We start from the raw sequence: 23,620 nt of genomic DNA on the forward strand, positions 1-23,620 counted from the left end.
AATTACCAATGGCATTTTTTACAGAACGAGAACAAATCAACTTAAAATTTGTATGGAGACACAAAAGAGCCCGAATAGCAAAAGTAGTCTGGAGGGAAAAAAACGGAGTGAGAGGAATCAGACTCCCTAACTTCAGACTCTACTACAAAGCTACAGTAATCAAGGCAATATGGTACTGGCACAAAAACAGAAACATAGATCAATGGAAAAAGAGAGAAACCCACACACCTACGGTCAACTAATCTATGACAAAGGAGGAAAGGATATACAATGGACAAAAGAAATCCTCTTCAATAAGTGGTGCTGGGAAAACTGGACAGCTACATGTAAAAAAATGAAATTAGAACACTCCCTAACACCATACACAAAAATAAACTCAAGGGCTTCCCTGGTGGCGCAGTGGTTGAGAGTCTGCCTGCCGATGCAGGGAACACGGGTTCGTGCCCCGCTCCGGGAGGATCCCACATGCTGTGGAGCGGCTGGGTCTTGTGAGCCATGGCCGCTGAGCCTGCGCGTCCGGAGCCTATGCTCCGCAACGGGAGAGGCCACAACAGTGAGAGGCCCGCGTACCGCAAAAAAAAAAAAAATAAAAAAAAAAAATAAACTCAAAATGGATTTGAGACCTAAATGTAAGACCGAACACTCTAAAACTCTTAGAGGAAAATATAGGAAGAAAACTGTTTGACGTAAATCACAGCAAGATCTTTTTTGATCCACCTCCTAGAGTAATGGAAATAAAAACAAAAATAAACAAATGGGACGTAATGAAACTTAAAAGCTTTTGCACAGAAAGGGAAACCATAAACAAGACGAAAAGACAACCCTCAGAATGGGAGAAAATATTTGCAAACGAGTCAATGGATAAAGGATTAATTTCCAAAATATATAAACAGCTCAATATTAAAGAAACAAACAACCCAATCTAATAATGGGCAGAAGACCTAAGTAGACATTTCTCCAAAGAAGACATACAGATGGCCAGGAAGCACATGAAAAGCTGCTCAACATCACTAATTATTAGAGAAATGCAAATCAAAACTACAATGAGGTATCACCTCACACCTCACACCAGTTAGAATGGGCATCATCAGAAAATCTACAAACAACAAATGCTGGAGAGGGTGTGGAGGAAAGGGAACCCTCTTGCACTGTTGGTGGGAATGTAAATTGATACAGCCTCTATGGAAAACAGTATGGAATTTCCTTAAATAATGAAAAATAAAATTACCATATGATCCAGCAATCCCACTACTGGGCATATACCCAGAGAAAACCATAATTCAAAAAGACACACGCACCCCAGTGTTCATTGCAGCACTATTTACAATAGCCAGGTCATGGAAGCAACCTAAATGCCCACTGAAAGATGAATGGATAAAGAAGATGTTGTACATATATACAATGGAATATTACTCAGCCATAAAAAGGAATGAAATTGGGTCATTTGTTGAGACATGGATGGATCTAGAGACTGTCCTACAGAGTGTAGTAAGTCAGAAAGAGAAAAACAAATATCGTATATTAATGTATGTATGTGGAACCTAGAACAATGGTACAGATGAACCGGTTTGCAGGTCAGAAGTTGAGACACAGATGTAGAGAACAAACATATGGACACCAAGGGGGGATAGCTGCGGGGTGTGGGGATGGTGGTGTGATGAATTGGGCGATTGGGATTGACATGTATACACTGATGTGTATAAAATTGATGACTAATAAGAGCCTGTTATATAAAAAATAAATTAAATTAAATTAAAAAATTAAAAAAAGAAGTATAAGAAAAATCCAATTGCAAATGCAGTTGGAATAGGTAAGAGAAATTGATATGGTTTAATAGATTTACAAGAGTTGTTTAAGTTCTTGGGAGGTTTGCTGAGTGGAGTTATGAAATTTGTTCAGTCAGGTATCAGAAATGCTTAAAAACAAAATTCAATATGTAAATTTATACCCATAATGGGAAACATGTAAGGGAGTTTAATTACTTAAATTTATTATAAACATAACTATTGATTTGAAAGAAGTTAGTCTGAATTTTCCAAACACTAATCAAAGATCCCCCTGAAAATAATTATTCTTATTTAAATAAAAATTGCTAGGTGTATAAATTGCATAGCAAGTTATATTTTGTGAGTTTAAGTATTTAAAATAAATTAGGCCTTTGCATTACTAACTTTAGTGAATTGAATATTACTTAAAAGCACAAGATGTAAATACCTTAGACATCAAAATACACTGACATTCTACAGAATAAAATCTATAGTTCTTTTCATGGTATATAGTTCTTAAGATCAGTCCTGCTCGTTTACAGTTTTATTTTCCATATTTCCTCTTCTTACATTGTCTTCTTTTCATATATTAATACTGAATTCACTTATTCTATGAACACTGGTTTCTTGTTCCTCCATGCTTAGCCCCTGCTGTTTGCCTTCTCTGGAATAATTCTCCCTTCTCATCATCCCCTGCTGTGGCCCTCCTTAATCTTTAAATCTTTAAGCCTCTTCTTAAACACTCCCTCCTCTGTGAAGTTATCCCAACTCCCCCAAGCTCACACAGTTGCTGCTTCCATATGTCATACATTGCTCACTACAGAGATTATTCTGGATTGCTATAATTATAGAGCAATTACTTGCAGGTCTCTATTCCTACTACAAGACCATAAGCCCTTGGAATAAAGAGATTACCACTCTGTTAGTTAATTTATTATTATGACTGTCATTTTTAGGAAGCTATTAGAATAATTCCTGTTATGTATAGGACTTTGATTTTTTTTGGCCAAATTAACGATGTCTTAGTAATACTAAGAAACGAATGCTTATTATTAAGGTGAATTGTTTATTATCATTTTTGAAGAAGAATATAAGTTAAAAAGACTACTGGACTTGCAGTTTACTTCCTGAAACACTTGGATGAATTACAAATATTTGCAAAATGAAGGGGATCTGCATAACACACTCATACATATATGCCTGCACTTTAATGTAAACCATTTATTACTTGTAGGTAATGTTTGTATGCATACATATATTCATGGAACCAACATTATAGCATATAAATTTTAGTTTTATATAGGTCTGAATTCACCATATATAGAACATTAAAATAGTCATCAATATAGTCACTAAATATGAAATAGTGTTAAGAATAGGAATAACAGTGAAGAATAAAATGAAGAAAGATGAGAGGGAGAAATAGGTGAGTGTCAAGGATAGACCCAGATCAAACTGTCACCAGCTGCTCAAAACAGTGTTCCAGGCATTGAGAAAAGCCACACAGAGAGATAAAGAGACAAACAACGACACTAGCCATAACCCAAGTCCTAGAAAAGTAAACAGAGGGAGCGGGTAAAGAAGAAAAGGAAGCTTATCAGTTGTTACAATAAGGACTTCTATTCAAGAAGGCCTTTCACCATAGTTCTTTGTTTTAGTATAAACAAAGCATACAGAATTAAATAGGAAAAGCAAAATTAATTTAATGTTATGACTGTCATGTTTAGAAAGCTATTAGAGCTCTATTTCCTGACTTTTAAAGATGGGAACTGTTGACCTTTATACTTTACTTGCTATTCATGACCTTTATTCCGTGACTTTAGCTCTTAATTGTCAGTTTGTTTTTTAAAGAAGAAGGAGGAAATCTAAGCGACATATAAAACTGTGTTCTATACCTGACCTCACTGAAAATGAAATTCCATGAATTTTTCTCTGAAACACGACTTCCTGTATTTAATGCATGAGAAATTATAAAACTATGACTTCTTTAAGCCAATGGACTTAGGTAAGAGTGTCTGGGAGTGCATGACTGATATGGCAAGTCTCAAAATTCCAGAAAGTGTTAAGCATTTCTTTTTTGTTTTTCTAATGTTCAAAAAATGTTGAAGAAAGTGTTACTTTATTTTTTTTAACATCTTTATTGGAGTATAATTGCTTTACAATGGTGTGTTAGTTTCTGCTTTATAAAAAAGTGAAGCAGTTATACATACACATGTTCCCATATCTCCTCCCTCTTGCGTCTCTCTCCCTCCCATCCTCCGTATCCCACGCCTCTAGGTGGTCACAAAGCGCCAAGCTGATCTCTCTGTGCTATGCGGCTGCCTCCCACTAGCAATCTATTTTACGCTTGGTAGTGTATATATGTCCATGCCACTCTCTCACATTGTGCAAGCTTACACTTCCCCCTCTCTGTGGCCTCGAGTCCATTCTCTAGTAGGTCTGTGTCTTTATTCCCGTCTAGCCCCTAGGTTCTTCATTACCATTTTTTTTCTTTAGATTCCATATATATGTATTAGCATACAGTATTTGTTTTTCTCTTTCTGACTTACTTCACTCTGTATGACAGACTCTAGGTCCATCCACCTCACTACAAATAACTCAATTTCGTTTCTTTTTATGGCTGAGTAATATTCCATTGTATATATGTGCCACATCTTCTTTATCCATTCATCTGTCGATGGACACTTAGGTTGCTTCCATGTCCTGGCTATTGTAAATAGAGCTGCAATGAACATTGTGGTACATGACTATTTTTGAATTATGGTTTTCTCAGGGTATATGCCCAGTAGTGGGATTGCTGGGTCATATGGTAATTCTATTTTTCATTATTTAAGGAACCTCCATACTGTTTTCCATAGTGGCTGTATCAATTTACATTCCCACCAACAGTGCAAGAGGGTTCCCTTTTCTCCACACCCTCTCCAGCATTTGTTGTTTGTAGATTTTCTGATGATGCCCATTCTAACTGGTGTGAAGTGATACCTCATTGTAGTTTTGATTTGCATTTCTCTAATGATTAGTGATGTTGAGCAGCTTTTCATGGGCTTCCTGGTCATCTGTATGTCTTCTTTGGAGAAATGTCTACTTAGGTTTTCTGCCCATTTTTGGATTGGGTTGTTTGTTTCTTTAATATTGAGCTGCATGAGCTGTTTATATATTTTGGAGATTCATCCTTTATCTGTTGGCTCGCTTGCAAATATTTTCTCCCATTCTGAGGGTGTCTTTTCGTCTTGTTTATGGTTCCCCTTGCTGTGCAAAAGCTTTTAAGTTTCATTACATCCCATTTGTTTATTTTTGTTTTTACTTCCATTACTCTAGGAGGTGGATCAAAAAAGATCTTGCTGTGATTTATGTCAAAGAATGTCCTTCCTATGTTTTCCTCTAAGAGTTTTATAGTGTCCAGCATTACATTTAGGTCTCAAATCAATTTTGAGTTTATTTTTGTGTATGGTGTTAGGGAGTGTTCTAATTTCATTTTTTTACATGTAGCTGTCCAGTTTTCCCAGCACCACTTATTGAAGAGGCTTTCTTTTGTCCATTGTATATTCTTGCTTCCTTTATCAAAGATAAGGTGACCATTGTGCATGGGTTTATCTGTGGGCTTTCTATCCTGTTCCATTGATAAATATTTCTGTTTTTGTGCCAGTACTGTACTGTCTTGATTACTGTAGCTTTGTAGTATAGTCTGAAGTCAGGGAGCCTGATTCCTCCAGCTCCATTTTCCTTTCTCAAGATTGCTTTGGCTCTTCAGGGTCTTCTGTGTTTCCATACAAATTGTGAAATTTTTTGTTCTAGTTCTGTGAAAAATGCCAGTGGTAGTTTGATAGGGTTTGCACTGAATCTGTAGATTGCTTTGGGTAGTAGAGTCATTTTCACAATGTTGATTCTTCCAATCCAAGAACATGGTATATCTCTCCATCTATTTGTATCATCTTTAATTTCTTTCATCAGTGTCTTATAATTTTCTACATAAAGGTCTTTCTTCTCCTTAGGTAGGTTTACTCCTAGGTATTTTATTCTTTTTGTTGCAATGGTAAATGCGAGTGTTTTCTTAATTTCACTTTCAGATTTTTCATCATTAGTGTATAGGAATGCAAGAGATTTCTGTGCATTAATTTTATATCCTGCTACTTTACCAAATTCATTGATTAGCTCTAGTAGTTTTCTGGCATCTTTAGGATTCTCTATGTATAGTATCATGTCATCTGCAAACAGTGACAGTTTTACTTCTTCTTTTCCAATTTGTATTCCTTTTATTTCTTTTTCTTCTCTGATTGCTGTGGCTAAAACTTCCAAGTCTTTGTTGAATAATATTGGTGACAGTGGGCAAACTTGTCTTGTTCCTGATCTTAGTGGAAATGGTTTCAGTTTTTCACCATTGAGGATGATGTTGCCTGTGGGTTTGTCATATATGGCCTTTATTATGTTGAGGAAAGTTCCCTCTATGTCTACTTTCTGGAGGATTTTTTTTATCATAAATGGGTTTTGAATTTTGTCATAAGTGTTAAGCGTTTCTAACTAATAAAAAGGTTATAATGGTAAATTCTTACTTTTCTTCTAATTTTAGAACCAGAAAAAGAAAAGTCTTACACTGACTAAGAATGACCTCAGGGTAAGAACTGCTTAATCTTTCCGTTTCCAATCTTAGTCATTTCCATTATTTATTATTTCTTATTACTTTACTTTTCCTATTGCATTACTATTAGCAACCATGTAATTTGCTTTGTATACCACAATATTCAACCACTGGTTCTGTGTTCATATGAATGAGTTATACTGTTAAAATTATAATTAATTTTTAAAAATGGTACCAAGAAATGCGTTACCCTAGAGATATTGATTTGAACACTAAAACTGATAAATGAGCTCCTTTGACCCATTTCAGTTCCTCTTCAGATGTCTGAGTAAAATAGAAAATAGAACTAGCTGATTTCTGACCACTAGGTGGGGAAACAATACAGTTTAAAATACTGTATAACTTTGGCCTCCACTACTGTCTTTTTGAAGATGTTTATTATTTGTAATTCTCACCTGCCTCCAATTCTTCACATTCTTAAGGCATACTGACCTGAAAGATATAATTACAAGTGACTTCTGGGAAGTGGGCAGGTGATAAAGACTGGGAGATCTCCTGAAATTCTTTCTTTGATCCCGATTCCTTTTCTTGCCTTAAGCAATACAGACTCTACACCCTGGGGAGAACTGTGAACCTTATCAGTCATTTATGCCTTTGGGAAGCCAGTCCCTCACCTGAGCACTAGTTCTTCGTTGTTCTAATCATTGGTTCTAGAAATTCACTTCCTTAGTGATCTTAACAGTGTCAGGACTTTAAGTGTGGAATATACACCCATGACTCTCAAATATATATTTTTAACCGACAACTCTCTCCTAAGCTCTTCACTTTTTATGCCTAATTGCCTCCTCAACATCTGGGCTTGCATGTTTAAGAGATGCCACAAGCTTAACATAGTTGGGCTCTCCTGATCTTCCCCACGCCCAAACTTGCTCACCTTCAGCCAATCCCATTTCTGTTGATGGACACATCAGCCTTGGAGTTACTCAGGCTCAAACCTTGGAGCCACATTGGATCCTCTTTTTCTTTCATACCCCAAATCCAAATTCTGTAGTCTCTACCTTCAAAATACCTCCAGAATCTGGACCTCGTACCACTTGCCCTGCACCCTCCTGGTTAGAGCCACTTCCGCACCTTGCCTGCATTTCTGCACTATCTGCCCAACTGGTTTCCCTTCTTCAGTTTTTGCCAACTGTCCCTTTTCAGACAGCTGTTAAGGTGATATTTACAAAACATAAGTGTGAGAATGTCACTGCTCTGCTCTAGCTCTTCAGGGTTTCCCATTTCACTTAGGATAAGAGCTGCAATCTCTATTATGACCCGCAGGGACCTGCATGAGCTGAGTCTTTCCCTCCTACTCCTTCCCTTTTTCATCTACTCCAGCCCCAGCTACCTCCTTCTGAGTCCCTGGACATTCTAGGGCTCTGTTCTGTCTGTCCTCTCTGCCTGGAATGGTCTTCCTCCAGATATCTGCATGACTAACTCCTTCACTTCCTTGAGTCTTTGCTCCAGTATAAATTCCTATAAGGGGAGTGACGCTCACCTGTCCCTTTAAAGTTGCAACACACTATCCCCAACCCTCAAGCTACACCACCTAATCTGCTCTACTTTCTCCTATAGCACTTGATATTTCCTAACATGCTATATCCTTTACTTGTTTATTATGTTTTTTCCCCTTGTGTCTCTTGCCCCCTGTTTTATGTGGGCTGGAATCTTTATTTTGTTCACTGATATTTTGTGAATTTCTATTGCAAAGGCACAAAGTAGTGGCTCAAAAAATTATTACTGGAAGGGTGGTGGTGAGAAGAAAAAGCATAGAACACACATCACTCACAATTTTACTTAAAAATCATTCCATAAATTTCCCTCTCACATGAAATATAAATTTGTGAGACTGAATATCAAGACCGATGTTACTTTCATTTCCTCTTTGTGTCTTTTCTAGCTTCCCCTCCTTGGGGGAAAGTTTCCAACCCAGATATTTCTTCATTTTGGATTTTACTTGAGGTCTCTGATGGGAGCTTGAAAGTCTTACACCATACACCACATTTTTACTTAAGAAAAAATTTTGTCTTATAGATGTCCCTTGTTTTTCATTTTCTCTGTTCTCTTCATCTGACATTTAACTTTCAGATGTGCCAGTTCTAGCTTATCTAGGCAATGTAACATCTAAGATTCTTGTTTCTCTCCAACTTTTTTCTGAGAGTAAGAGTAACTCTTAGATGAATCAAACTTTCTAATTAGGAGCCCTTAATAAGATGGAAATAGGGATGAGGTTAAGTTTATTACAACTGGTGGATTTTGCTGATTTCTGATGAAAACACTATTACAAGTAAAAATTTGAACCTGGCTGGTTGGCGGGCTCTTTTCAACTTTGCGCAAATTTCCTACAAAGTTGGGAAATTGACCAGCAATGGTATGATGTTGTAGTCCAGGCTACTGGTCTCTTTTTGAAATCTTTTCTTCTTTTTATAACTTTTTATTCTCCACTTTATCACAGTGGATTCTAGGGTGTAGGTTTACAGAACAGAGTTATCATAGCAGGCCTGAAGTTGCTATTTTTAAAAGAATCTTCTATCAAGATGGGCTATTGATTTGTAACTGGGAACTCAGCTCCGAAAGCATTTCCTGCACTGATAGGAAAAGTTGCCTAATGGTAAGAATGCTTTGCTGTGCCTAGATTGTATAAACAACATGACTTATGGTGAACACCTGCTTTCCTTCTAGAAGTCTAGTATTTTGGTAGTTGCTAGGCAGAAGGTGCCTAGGTGCCAGCTTTCAGTAAAAGCTGCCTCTAAAATGCTTTCCTGAGAAGCAACATTACACTTGTATTGCATTTTTTTACCTGGAGAAAAGAGCAGTCCTACTCTGTCCACTGCCAGGTTTAGAAGGAGAGTGTGACTGGGATAAATCTTAGCCATGAGTACTACTATGTGCTGAGTTCCGTGTGTCCTTTTAGTGGATCATCAAACATATGGGTGGTCTTGGGGACTCCCAAACATCAGGAATAATGCCAAACCCTCCTCCTCTCCATGATTTCTTCAATCAAAGAGTTACCAGTCTTTATGCCTTAGAAATGATCAGGAATTCATGCTCAAGCTACTTACTGAAATTTCTCATTAGAATTAAACAGGATCCAGAAAGATAACTGAAGCCAGGAGCTGGGATAGAGTCATATACTAAAATTCAAAAGTACTAAGATCAAAATCTAATGGGTTAAATTCATCAGAGTAGGAACAAAATTAGGAAAAAGACACAGGATTTAATACATGTGAATGGAAAGTAATTTACAGAGAAATCAAGTGTATATAAGAACACCTATTAGTTATTTTAATTAAACTAATATTTATTTGACACATATGTTAGTAGGCATATGGCTTACACTCTTATTTGGTAGCTGGTTATCATAAATTAGTATTCATAAACTCAAATGCCTGGAAGGGCATGTAGTTAACATAAATGCACAATGCAGCTTATACAGAGGATTGTAGCCACTAAGCTGCTCTAACACCTTCTAGTTAGTTGAAGTTATGCCTTTAACCCCCCCCACCAAAGCCTAATAAAGTGAAATATAGTGGTGGCTACCCATGACATGTTTTCAACCCCTGCTCTAAATTGTAATCATCAGCATTAAAGAAAGCTGTCAATCGGATTTTGATATTAATAGATTCTATCAGAAGGATTAAGGATATTAAGTGCTTTAAATGTAATGAATATCAATCTGATAGGGGATTGAAGTGAAGGAAAAACAAACGTAGCTAAATATTTTGGCATATTACTTACTTGCGGTAAAGGAGAATCATGCAAAACAATTTTCTAGAAGATCTACTCTGACTTGCCAAAGGAATCTATGCTTGCCATCATCTGGCTATTTCTTTTCAAAACATTGCATCTATCCCCATCTTCTGCTTACTTTTTCCTCAACCAGCTATTCTGGTAAATCACGGATAAAGAGCCCATGCATACAACCCATACAGTTTTGACATTTCTAAAACTACCATCTAAGAAAAGTGAGAGTGGGCTTGAATAAGTTTCCTAGCTTTTTAATACACAGTCAAAAATCTGAATATTCAGAGAAAACTTCCATTTTTTACTTAAAGGAGGTTATTTAGCAGGGTGGTTAAAAGCTCCCATTTTATTTGGACTCAGACTGACATTGACTCACATTTGGAGAAGTTACGTAGCCTCTGTAAAGTTCCATTTACTCATCTATGACAGGATGATAACACTAACCACTCAATAAAATTATAAGGATTATACATGTAACGTGCCTAGCACATCATAGGCAGTGAGTAAAATATGGTGGTGGTGGTGGTGGTGGTGATGATAATGGTGGTGATGGTGGTTGTGATAGTGGTGATGATGGCAATGATGGTGCTGGTGGCGATGATGATGGTGGTGATGATGATAATGGTGATGGTGGTGATGATGGCAGTGGTGGCTGTGGTGTTGGTGATGATAATGGTGGTGATGATGTTCATGGTGGTTGTGGTGATGCTAATGGTGGCGGTGGTGGTGCTGACTTGAAGAATGCTTCAGAACTTCTAAAAGGGCACTGGGAAATTTCTTCAAATGAACTCTTAAGGGGAAAACCACTGAAAAAAACAGAGAAATAAGAGTTGCTCAAGGGTATGGTGGTGTTAGAGCAGTTTGCTCAGCCATCTCATCCCCCTGCCAACTGCTCACCTTTGTGGCTACATTATTTTACCATGGAACCCTCAGCATTCAGCCAAACATAGTTTGAAAATCCATGGCAAGAGACTGACAAAGAAATGGCAAGATAACCTTTTGCTTACTTGAGATCTAAGGGAGGCTTAATATTTCTGGGAGGTAGACTTGGGACTGCCGATTGTGATGGGTGAGATGCTGGCAATGGTGGCTGGCTGGCCGGATACGATGGTGGCGGTGGTGGTAGGGAAGTTGTTGAGTAAGACGTTGAGACTTTGCTGGTACCTAAGAAGCAAAGCAAAAAATACTGTGAATTAAGACAAATCTTCAAACTATAAGAACTGGCTATTCCAAGTATGTAGAAATGAGGATTTTAAATATAAATATGTAAGAAATGCATTCTATTTATTCTAATTAATGCTTTAAAGAGTTTAATACTCTCAGTATCATGGGACATGGCTTTTTTATTTTCTTTCTGCATGCCAGCTTTTATATTTACAAAATTAAAACATCTACATATTTTTATACTTAAATGCTTACAAAATCTCTATAGCATCATGATTCTCTGAATCCTCCTCAACCCTCTTGCCCTCATAAAGTCAATTTTTTTTCTTTCTTATTTTTCTTTTTAAGTTCATTTTTTTTCACACACACACACTGTATTTTATTTTCACAAGAGATAAATAAACTGACACAAAGCATTGTAAGTGGATGACCAAAACAAAAGCAACAATGGTTGCAATTACCAAACACAAAACACACTCATACTATGTCATAATATTGACATTCAGTCCAGTAATCCTCCACTGTAACAGCTCCTTTACTTTGCAGTGAAAATTGATTTGTATATTTTTTGTCTCTGAGTCCTTGTGGGATTTTTTTTTAATTCAGACAGAAGGTCACAAAAATTATAATCATCCTCATCAGTTCACTCAGTCCCATGTAATTAATTTTTTTCATCTTGATCTTTTGTTAGCACTTTTATGAATTCATCAGTTTTCCATTAGAGTTCTGAAAATGCTTATTCATTCACTTCAGCAGTATAGGCAGTTACCAGAAACCTGTACTTGTCAGAGTTTTTTCCATGAATTCCTTGAAGATGAAACTCTTTTATAGGAACAATTTTGCAAAAGCATCAGAGTACACCAAGAACTGTCTGTAAATGACAAAAGACTTAAAAATGACCATGGTTAAAGATTTGATGAAAGTTCTTAATAATGCAAATGACAAGGAAATTTAGTTATTTCTGAGATATACATTTTAAAGTAATAACTAGAATTATGATTTATAACTATATACCAGAACATATAAGATTTTTAGAAATTTCATGTAATGTCTGAAACATTTATATTAACATATTTCCATACAAATAACCCAAAGAAAGTTTAGTATTAGTTGTTTTTTGTTTGTTTGTTTTTTTATACTGCAGGTTCTTATTAGTCATCAATTTTATACACATCAGTGTATACATGTCAATTCCAATCACCCAATTCATCACACCACCATCCCCACCCCCTTCCGTGGTTTTCCCCCCTTGTTATCCATACGTTTGTTCTCTACATCTGTGTCTCAAATCTTCCCTGCAAACTGGTTCATCTGTACCATTTTTCTAGGTTCCACATATATGCATTAATATACGATATTTGTTTTTCTCTTTCTGACTTACTTCACTCTGTATGACAGTGTCTAGGTCCATCCACGTCTCAACAAATGACTCAATTTCGTTCCATTTTATGGCTGAGTAATATTCCATTGTATATAAGTACCGCATCTTCTTAATCCATTCGTCTGTTGATGGGCATTTAGGTTGCTTCCATGATTAGGCTATTGTAAATAGTGTTGCAGTGAACAGTGGGATGCATGTGTCTTTCTGAATTATGGTTTTCTCTGTGCATGTGCTCAGTAGTGGGATTGCTGGATCATATGGTAATTCTATTTTCAGTTTTTAAGGAACCTCCATACTGTTCTCCATAGTGGCTGTATCAATTTACATTCCCACCAACAGTGCAAGAGGGTTCCCTTTCCTCCACACCTTCTCCAGCATTTGTTGTTTGGAGGTTTTCTGATGATGCCCATTCTAACTGGTGTGAAGTGATACCTCATTGTAGTTTTGATTTGTATTTCTCTAATAATTAGTGATATTGAGCAGCTTTTCATGTGCTTCCTGGTCATCTGTATGTCTTCTTTGGAGAAATGTCTATTCAAGTCTTTGGCCCATTTTTGGATTGGGTTGTTTGTTTCTTTAATATTGAGCTGCATGAGCTGTTTATATATTTTGGAGAGTAATCCTTTGTCCATTGATTCCTTTGCAAATATTTTCTCCCATTCTGAGGGTTGTCTTTTCATCTTGTTTATGGTTTCCTTTGCTGCGCAAAAGCTTTTAAGTTTCATTACATCCCATTTGTTTACTTTTGTTCTTATTTTCATTACTCTAGGAGGTGGATCAAAAAAGATCTTGCTGTGATTTATGTCAAAGAGTGTTCTTCCTATGTTTTCCTCTAAGAGTTTTATAGTGTCCAGCATTACATTTAGGTCTCAAATCAATTTTGAGTTTATTTTTGTGTATGGTGTTAGGGAGTGTTCTAATTTCATTCTTTTACATTTAGCTGCCCAGTTTTCCCAGCACCACATTTTGAAGAGACTGTCTTTTCTCCATTGTATATCTTTGCCTCCTTTGTCATAGATTAGCTGACCATATGTGCGTAGGTTTATCTCTGGGCTTTCTATTTTGTTCCATTGATCTACGTTTCTGTTTTTGTGCCAGTACCATATTGTCTTGATTACTGTAGCTTTGTAGTATAGTCTGAAGCCAGGGAGTCTCATTCTTCCAGCTCCATTTTTTCCCCTCAAGAATGCTTTGGCTATTCAGGGTCTTTTGTGTCTCCATACAAATTTTAAGATGATTTGTTCTAGTTCTATAAAAAATGCCATTGGTAATTTGATAGAGATTGCATTGAATCTGTAGATTGCTTTGGGTAGTATAGTCATTTTCACAATATTGATTCTTCCAATCCAAGAACATATTACATCTCTCCATCTGTTAGTATCACCTTTAATTTCCTTCATCTGTGTCTTATAGTTTTCTGCATACAGGTCTTTTGTCTCCCTAAGTAGGTTTATTCCTAGGTATATTATTCTTTTTGTTTCAGTGGTACATGGGAGTGTTTCCATAATTTCTCTTTCAGATTTTTCATCATTAGTGTATAGGAATGCAAGAGATTTCTGTGCAGTAATTTTGTATCCTGAAAATTTACCAAATTCATTGATTAGCTCTAGTAGTTTTCTGGTGACATTTTTAGGATTCTCTAACATTCTCATGTCACCTGCAAACAGTGACAGTTTTACATCTTCTTTTCCAATTTGTATTCCTTTTATTTCTTTTTCTTCTCTGATTGCTGTGGCTAGGACTTCCAAAGCTATGTTGAATAACAGTAGTGAGAGTGGACATCATTGTCTCGTTCCTGATCTTAGAGGAAATGGTTTCAGTTTTTCACCATTGAGAATGATGTTGGCTGTGGGTTTGTCATATATGGCCTTTATTATGTTGAGGTAGGTTCCCTCTATGCCCACTTCCTGGAGAGTTTTTATCATAAATGGGTGTTGAATTTTGTCAAAACCTTTTTCTGCATCTATTGAGATGATCATATGGTTTTTATTCTTCAATTTGCTAATATGGTGTATCACATTGATTGATTTGTGTATATTGAAGAATCCTTGCGTCCCTGGGATAAATCCCACTTGTTCATGGTGTATGATCCTTTTAATGTGTTGTTGGATTCTGTTTGCTAGTATTTTGTTGAGGATTTTTGCATTGATATTCATCAGTGATATTGGTCTGTAATTTTCTTTTTTTGTAGTATCTTTGTCTGGTTTTGGTATCAGGGTCATGGTGGCCTCATAGAATCAGTTTGGGAGTGTTTCTTCCTTTGCAGTTTTTTGAAAGAGTTTGAGAAGGATGGGTGTTAGCTCTTCTCTAAATGTTTGACAGAATTCACCTGTGAAGCCATCTGGTCCTGGACTTTGGTTTGTTGAAGATTTTTAATCACAGTTTCAATTTCATTACTTGTGATTGGTCTGTTCATATTTTCTGTTTCTTCCTGGTTCAGTCTTTGAATGTTATACCTTTCTAAGAATTTGTTCATTTCTTCCAGGTTGTCCATTTTATTGGCATAGAGTTGCTTGTAGTAGTCTCTTAGGATGCTTTGTATTTCTGTGGTGTCTGTTGTAACTTCTCCTTTTTTATTTCTAATTTTATTGATCTGAGTCCTCTCCCTCTTTTTCTTGATGAGTCTGGCCAATGGTTTATCAACTTTGTTTATCTTCTCAAAGAACCAGCTTTTAGTTTTATTGATCTTTGCTATTGTTTTCTTTGTTTCTATTTTATATATTTCTGCTCTGAACTTTATGATTTCTTTCCTTCTGCTAACTTTGGGTTTTGTTTATTCTTCTTTCTCTAGTTCCTTTAGGTGTACGGTTAGATTGTTTGGTTGAGATTTTTCCTGTTTCTTGAGGTAGGCTTGTATAGCTATAAACTTCCCTCTTTGAACTGCTTTTGCTGCATCCCATAGGTTTTGGATAGTCGTGTTTTCATTGTCATTTGTCTCTAGGTATTTTCTGATTTCCTCTTTGATTTCTTCAGGGATCTTTTGGTTATTTAGTAATGTATTGTTTAGCCTCCATGTGTTTTTGTTTTTTACGTTTTATCCCCTGTAATTTATTTCTAATCTCATAGCGTTGTGGTCAGAAAAGATGCTTGATTTGATTTCAGTTTTCTTAAATATACTGAGGCTTGATTTGTGACCCAGGATGTGATCTATCCTGGAGAATGTTCCATGAGCACTTGAGAAGAAAGTGTAATCTGCTGTTTTTGGATAGAATGTCCTATAGATATCAATTAAATCTATCTGGTCTATTGTGTCATTTAAAGCTTCTGTTTTTTTTTTTTTATTTTCATTTAGGATGATCTGTCCTTTGGTGTAAGTGAAGTGTTAAATTCCCCCTCTATTATTTTGTTACTCTCCATTTCTTCTTTTGTAGATGTTAGCAGTTGCCTTATGCATTCAGGTGCTCCTATGTTGGGTGCATATATATTTATATTTGTTATATCTTCTTCTTGGATTGATCCATTGATCATTATGTAGTGTCCTTCCTTGTCTCTTGTAACATTCTTTACTTTAAAGTCTATTTTATCTGATATGAGTATTGCTACTCTAGCTTTCTTTTGATTTCCATTTGCATGAAATATCTTTTCCATCTCCTCACTTCAGTCTGTATGTGTCCCTAGGTCTGAAGTGGGTCTCTTTTAGACAGCAGATATATGGGTCTTATTTTTGTATCCATTCAGGAAGCCTGTGTCTTTTGGTTGGAGCACTTAGTCCATTCACATTTAAGGTAATTATCGATATGTATATTCCTATGACCATTTTCTAATTTGTTTTGGGTTTGTTTTTGTAGATCCTTTTCTTCTCTTGTGTTTCTCAGTTAGAGAAGTTCCTTTAGCATTTGTTGTAGAGCTGGTTTGGTAGTGCTAATTTCTCTTAGCTTTTGCTTGTCTGTAAAGTTTTTGATTTCTCAGTCGAATCTGAATGAGATTCTTGCTGGGTAGAGTAATCTTAGTTTAAGTTCTTCCCTTTCATCACTTTAACTATATCATGCCACTCCCTTCTGGCTTGTAGAATTTCTGCTGAGAAATCAGCTGTTAATCTTATGGGAGTTCCCTTGTATGTTATTTGTCATTTTTCCCTTGCTCCTTTCAATAATTTTTGTTTGTCTTTAACTTTTGCCAATTTGATTACTATGTGTCTCAGTGTGTTTCTCCTTGGGTTTATCCTGTATGGGACTCCCTACTTCCTGGACTTGGGTGGCTATTTGCTTTCCCATGTTAGGGAAGTTTTCGACTATAATCTCTTCAAATATTTTCTCTGGTCGTTTCTGTCTCTCTTCTCCTTCTGGGACCCCTATCATGCAAATGTTGTTGCATTTAATGTTGTCCCAGAGGTCTCTTAGGCCGTCTTCATTTCTTTTCATTCTTTTTCCTTTATTCTGTTCCACAGCAGTGAATTCCACCATTCTGTCTTCTAGGTCACTTATCTGTTTTTCTGCCTCAGTTATTCTGCTATTGATTCCTTCTAGTGTAGTTTTCATTTCAGTTATCGTATTGTTCATCTCTGTTTGTTTGTTCTTTAATTCTTTTAGGTCTTTGTTAAGCATTTCTTGCATCTTCTCGATCTTTACCTCCATTCTTTTTCCGAGGTCCTGGATCATGTTTAGTATCATTATTCTGAATTGTTTTTCTGGAAGGTTGCCTATCTCCACTTCATTTAGTTGTTTTTCTGGGGTTTTATCTTGTTCCTTCATCTGGTACATAGCCCTCTGCCTTTTCATCTTGTCTTTCTGTGAATGTGGTTTTTGTTCCACAGGCTGCAGGACTGTAGTTCTTCTTGCTTCTGCTGTCTGCCCTCCAGTGGATGAGGCTATCTAAGAGGCTTGTGTAAGTTTCCTGATGGGAGGGACTGGTGGTGGGTAGAGCTGACTGTTGCTCTGGTGGGCAGCGCTCAGTAAAACTTTAATCCACTTGACTGTTGATGGGTGGGGCTGGGTTCCCTCCGTGTTGGTTGTTTTGCCTGAGGCAACCCAACACTAGAGCCTACCTGGGCTCTTTGTTTGGGCTAATGACACACTCTGGGAAGGCCCACCGCAAGGAGTACTTCCCAGAACTTCTGCTGCCAGTGTCCTTGTCCCCATGGTGAGCCACAGCCATCCCCCAGCTCTGCAGGAGACCCTCCAACACTAGCAGGTAAGTCTGGTTCAGTCTCCCCTGGGGTCACTGCTCCTTCCCCTGGGTCCCGATGCACACACTACTTTGTGTGTGCCCTCCAGGAGTGGAGTCTCTGTTTCCCCCAGTCCTGTCGAAGTCCTGCGAACAATTCTCACTAGGCTTCACAGTGTGATTCCCTAGGAATTCCTCCTCCCATTGCTGGACCCCCAGGTTGGGAAGCCTGATGTGGGGCTCGGAACCTTCACTCCAGTGGGTGGACTTCTGTGGTATAATTGTTCTCCAGCCTGTGAGCCACCCACCAGCAGTTATGGGATTTGATTTGACTGTGATTGTGCCCCTCCTACTGTCTCATTGTGGCTTCTCCTTTTTCTTTGGATGTGGGGTGTCTTTTTTGATGAGTTCCAGTTTCTTCCTGTTGATGATTGTCCAGCAGTTAGTTGTGATTCTGGTGTTCTTGCAAGAGGGAGTGAGAGCACGTCCTTCTACTCCGCCATCTTGGTTCCTCCCCTCATATACTCGACATGGCTTCTTAAATATTCAATTTCTTTCCCTACCTCTCCCCACCCCCAGTTTGTACATATAATTGACAAATAAAATTGTAAGATGTTTAAAGTGTATATGTGATGATTTGATATACATATATATTGTGAAAGGTTTCCTCCTATCAAGTTAGTTTACATCCATCACCTCACATATTGACCTTTTCTAGGGTTGGTGGTGAGAACATTTAAGTTCTATTCTTTTAGCAAATTTCAGTTATGCAATACTGTGTTATCAACTGTAGTCACCATGTTTTATTTTAGATCCTCAGATTTTACACATCTTATAACTGAAAGTTTCTACCCTTTGACCAACCACTTCTTCTTTTTTTTGCCCATCCCAGCCCCTGGCAACCACTTTTCTACTATTTATAGATTTTACAAAAAGCTTCCGAATTCCTTTTAGATATTTCTGCCTCTCTCCAAAATTTTTCACTTATGGTGATTATTAAATATACTACCCTCTCTCCTTTCTCTGACAGTCCTCTTGGAGTTTTAAAAATTGCTCAGCCCCTGCACCCCTGACTTGTGACACTTCTTGCAAGGCGCAAGTCTCACAGGAATAGCTCATTTTCTCTTTTGGCACCTATGTTTTCGGGTTGAGGTAGGGAGAATTAGTTCCCTTATAAATATTGTAAATAAAAATTTCTAACTGATTACAGTTATGTTAAAAATATTTTGTCTAGTTCATTTTTGTCATAAAGTTAATTTTTTTTGATATATAGGACTTACTACTTTTTCTCTAGTTCAATTAGTACATTCTTGGGAATTCCCTGGCGGTTCAGTGGTTAGGACTCGGTGCTCTCATTGCCAGGGGCCCGGGTTCAATCCCTAGTGGGGCAACTAAGATCCCAAAAGCCCCACAAGCCTTATGCTGGAGCTTTCTGATGGGCATCTGGGATGCGCCCCTGCTCTTCTGCCTGCCCCGCATCTACTCCCCCTCCCCTGGTTAGAATAATTTGAGCTGCCCAGAAAGGTGTGTCACTACTTTTCCACTGGACTTGGAACTCCAAGGGGGTCCTCTGGGAATTCTGCAGCCATATCACCACCACCACTAGAGGGCTTGCCTGAGGGTACAGCAAAACCAGAGGAAAGCAAGGCTGGGAGATGGAGAGGGGTTGGTTGGATTTTTTTTTTACTTTGGAAAATTGTTAGAGATAATTTGACAGGCTTAATGAGACACTAAACTGTGTAAGTGTCTTATTCCTCATTAAGCTTGGGAGAACACATGCTAAAGTTTTCCTATGTTACACTAGTATTTAGCAGTGGAATGTTTTGCTTTGCAAAATTTTTTTTAAACGTATTCATACAGTGATCATTTGGTTAAAAGGATTTTTTTTTTAGATGTTAAGGGTAGGAATTAATTAATTTATTTATTTATTTTTGCTGTGTTGGGTCTTCGTTTCTGTGCGAGGGCTTTCTCTAGTTGTGGCAAGTGGGGGCCACTCTTCATCGCGGTGTGCGGGCCTCTCACTATCATGGCCTCTGTTGTTGAGGAGCACAGGCTCCAGACGCACAGACTCAGTAGTTGTGGCTCATGGGCCTAGTTGCTCCGCAGCATGTGGGATCCTGCCAGGCCAGGGCTCGAACCTGTGTCCCCTGCATTAGCAGGCAGATTCTCAACCACTGCGCTACCAGGGAAGCCCTTGCTTTGCAAAGTTTATGGTCACTTTCAAATACTACAGAGAATATATTTGCATGTATACAAAATAATTCTAAGGAAAAGCATCTTAGTATTTCAGGGGGAAAAAAACAGGTAGACTTACCTTACTATAATATGATTGGTTCTAAAATCTTAATGTGGACTTTATAAAATATATCAAAATATAATTAGTAATATTGGAATTCTCAAAAACAAAAATCTAGTCTGATGTGATGAAAAGAAAAGTGTGGATATTGAATTATAATAAAGCAAGTAAAGAAGAAACAGAAAATAAATCTATAGGAAATTTCTGAGATTAATGATAACATTAATAAATCACTTTTTTGCTAGGAGCCATTTTAGGCATTTTGCATATGGAATTTTATTTAACTTTCATAACATTCCTTTGGGTATATATTATTATCTAGCTTCCATTTGATAATTAAGAAAACTACCCAAGTTCAGAAAGCCAGTAAACAATAGAGGTGGAATTCAAACTCAGGCAGAATTTGAACCTTAGTTGATTTCTTATGATGTCTGTGCCCTTTCTGCTATGTTCTGCTCATGCCCTCAAAGTGATGAAATGGAAATTAGTGATACATTCAAATGGACATATTAACACATTTTTGTAAGTCCGGCTTTTCTAATTGGTACTTTTCCTCTTAGTGCAGCTTTGACAACTGTTTTCAGTTTCATTAGGGCAGTACTAGCTCTGGCGTCTATAAAGTAATCTGTAAAGGAATTAAAATATATTGGTGTTTTGGATATATGTTTCAGAATTTGATCTTGGAAACCACATAGCAGGAAAGTAGATCTTCAGGAGTTAGTGGAAAATGGGCCCCCAAAGATGGATGACTGATGTGGGCTGACAGGAAAAAAAAAGTCTCATGAATTGGAATTGAGGAGTTTGAAATAAAATCATGAAAGGATTTAAAGATATGAAATAAATAAAGGGAAAGAACAACAAGTTTAGAGTTTGGTTGGCATCAAGAATTAGAAATGTAAAATTTGAGACCTAACACACAAAACTCTGATCTATCTGTTTATCTGTCTATCTATCCATCCATCCATCCATTTATCCATCCATCTATCTATCCATCCATCCATCTATCTATATGTGTGTGTGTGTGTATATATATATATGTCTTATCCCCCGAGTCTCAGGGGATATCGCCTAGGTAGTCTGTGGCTTTACAGGAATTGAAAAGACAATTTGGAATTTCTTCCCCAAAGAAGGAGAGGACTGTGTAGGGATATGGGTCTCATAGCAGTAGGCAGAGCTAGTCTCTTGGACAGTATAGGACAGCTCAGTGGCAGTGAGCTAATCAGGTGAATACGCAACCTACTGCCCACTCTCATCCCAAGTCAGATTCCGGAACTGTGTTCCTGGGCCTTTTAACTGGAACCCAAGGCTTCAAGGAGATACTGAGCATTTTGCTAAAAAGCCAAATGGAAGCTTGACTTACACCTTGCTGTAACACTTGAACTTCCACAAGAGATGTAATTTTGATAATAAAATTCTTAGCCATAATTTAAAAAATGTGACTAATAGAACTCACTGTACTTATAGTAGGGAACAGTTCATACTGGTTACAGAAAAAATGGGGAGAGTTGGGAATGAAGGGGAGAGAACTTGCAAAACCTTCTAGAGCATGAAAACAACTCTCAAGAATCTGGAAAGTTAACAACCTCTGATTCAAACTTCATTCTCTTAATTTTGGAAGCTCAGAAGAGGTCTTGCACAAGTCATGAGCCCCGCCTCAGGCCGGCCTGGATGGGTGGAACACAAGGGCCATTTTACCAGGAGCAAACTACTGGGAGAGGCTTCCATGAGTCAGCAGTGCCTAGGGGTTATCTGGCCTTGCCCTGAAGGGTGGCTCCAGGTTCACTGAAACACAAACTACCCAAAGTGGTGACATTATGTCAGGATTTAAAACTATAAATGGGGGGCTTCCATAGTGGCTCAGTGGTTGGGAATCACCTGCCAATGCAGGGGACACAGGTTCAGGCCCTGGTCCAGGAGGATCCCACTTGCTGCAGAGCGGCTGGGCCCGTGCACCACAACTACTGAGCCTGCGCTCTAGAGCCCATGAGCCACAACTACTGAGCCCACGTGCCACAGCTACTGAAGCCTGTGTGCCTAGAACCTGTGCTCCACAACAAGAGAAGCCACTGCAATGAGAAGCCCTCGCACCGCAACGAAGAGTAGCTCCCACTCACCGCAACTAGAGAAAGCCCGTGTGCAGCAACGAAGACCCAACACAGCCAAAAAACAAAATAAATAAATTAATTAAATAAATGTGAAAAAAAAAACTATAAATGGAAAAACAGAGTTGAGAAGGAAGGAAAGAAGAGATGCGGAGAAAGGGAGGGGGTGATTAATGAAGAAATGGTGATGGTGGTAATGTACTCATGTTATAGAAAATGGAAATTGTATTATTTCACAAACTTTGCACTTTAGATTTTTTTGACGACTAAATACTGGTTCCTGATATTGTCACAATAATCTTGTAACACAAATATCTATGAGGACTCGGGAAATCTATCCCACAGATTCTGACATTTATGACTTTTGATTAAGAAAGTACTTGTAACCTTCATGTCCCAAGGCATCTAAGGAGCATCTTGAGTTGTGGTTCTGGATTTCCTTTTTAATCCATGGATTCATCTATAAAACCAAAGACACTATCACCCAATTGCCATAAAACCCTGACTCTAGACCTAATTTCTAATTATGGTTTTGTTGGGATGTCTTAGAACTGAGCCAGAAATTAGAAAACTTAGATTTTACCACCAGCTCTGTCACCAAAGAGCTCTTTGTCACTGGCAAATCATTTAACTTCCACGTGATTTAGTTTTTCCAACTGTCAAAAGGGAGTGATATGACCCCAACTACTTCACATAGGTTTAAGGATTAGGTGAGCTGATATGTTTGGAAGTATCTTGAAAAGTCTGAAGCATTATATAAACATAAAAGATGATCACACAACGATGAGGGGGTGCCACAAATAAAATCATTACTAAGTTATCCTGAATTGAAATATTTTAAAATCATTTATATAAGGTCATTTATTTATTTGGGAATTATTATATGCCTGCCCCAAGATTTAGCCATTGAACTGGCAACATGGAATATAGAATTTTATTTTCTCTAAGCCTGGATAAGCATATGGCTATTGCCCATCCAAACAGGATGAAAAGCTCTAGCAATTGTATGGCATTTCCAGAACCTGGACTGGTGAATTCTGCACTAAGAACAATCTAAGTGCACACTTGATGGAACCCCTGGCAGTTGCCTGCCCATGCGCAGTCATTTACACCTAACTAAACATGGGCTTTTTCAGGACCGAGTCTCACTAAGATCTTATCACATTTACCACAATAGTGGTTTCAAAGTTCCCCACATTACCGGACCCTATTCATGTCTTCCTCATTCACCACAGATTTTCTTACCTCTTATTTTACTAACAGCATGGAGAACACTCTACCTGACCATTCCCACTTACCCTTCATTCTAACTTAAAGTCTCCTTACATCTTGCTTCCCTCATTTCCTTTATCACTGCTTCTCTGGAAAAACATCAGTCTTACCAATACTAGCTGCCATTCTTGGTTTGTATTAGTGCCCACTTCCTTATAGACCATGCTTCATTAA

The 23,620-nt window shown here is 37.7% G+C and overlaps 1 protein-coding gene across 1 annotated transcript in view; it reads right to left on the reverse strand.

Moving 5' to 3' along the window:
* The window catches only part of FYB1 (FYN binding protein 1), a 171,033-nt gene that overhangs the window by 41,168 nt on the left and 106,245 nt on the right, over nt 1-23,620 (reverse strand). Inside the window, exon 3 of the mRNA XM_081233888.1 lies at nt 11,136-11,292. Within this exon, the coding sequence (XP_081090014.1) occupies nt 11,136-11,292 (157 nt within the window). The remainder of the gene's footprint in view (nt 1-11,135; nt 11,293-23,620) is intronic.

The sequence above is a fragment of the Mesoplodon bidens genome, assembly GCF_964165515.1.
Source record: "Mesoplodon bidens genome assembly, chromosome: 4".
Classification (NCBI taxonomy): Eukaryota; Metazoa; Chordata; class Mammalia; order Artiodactyla; family Ziphiidae; genus Mesoplodon; species Mesoplodon bidens.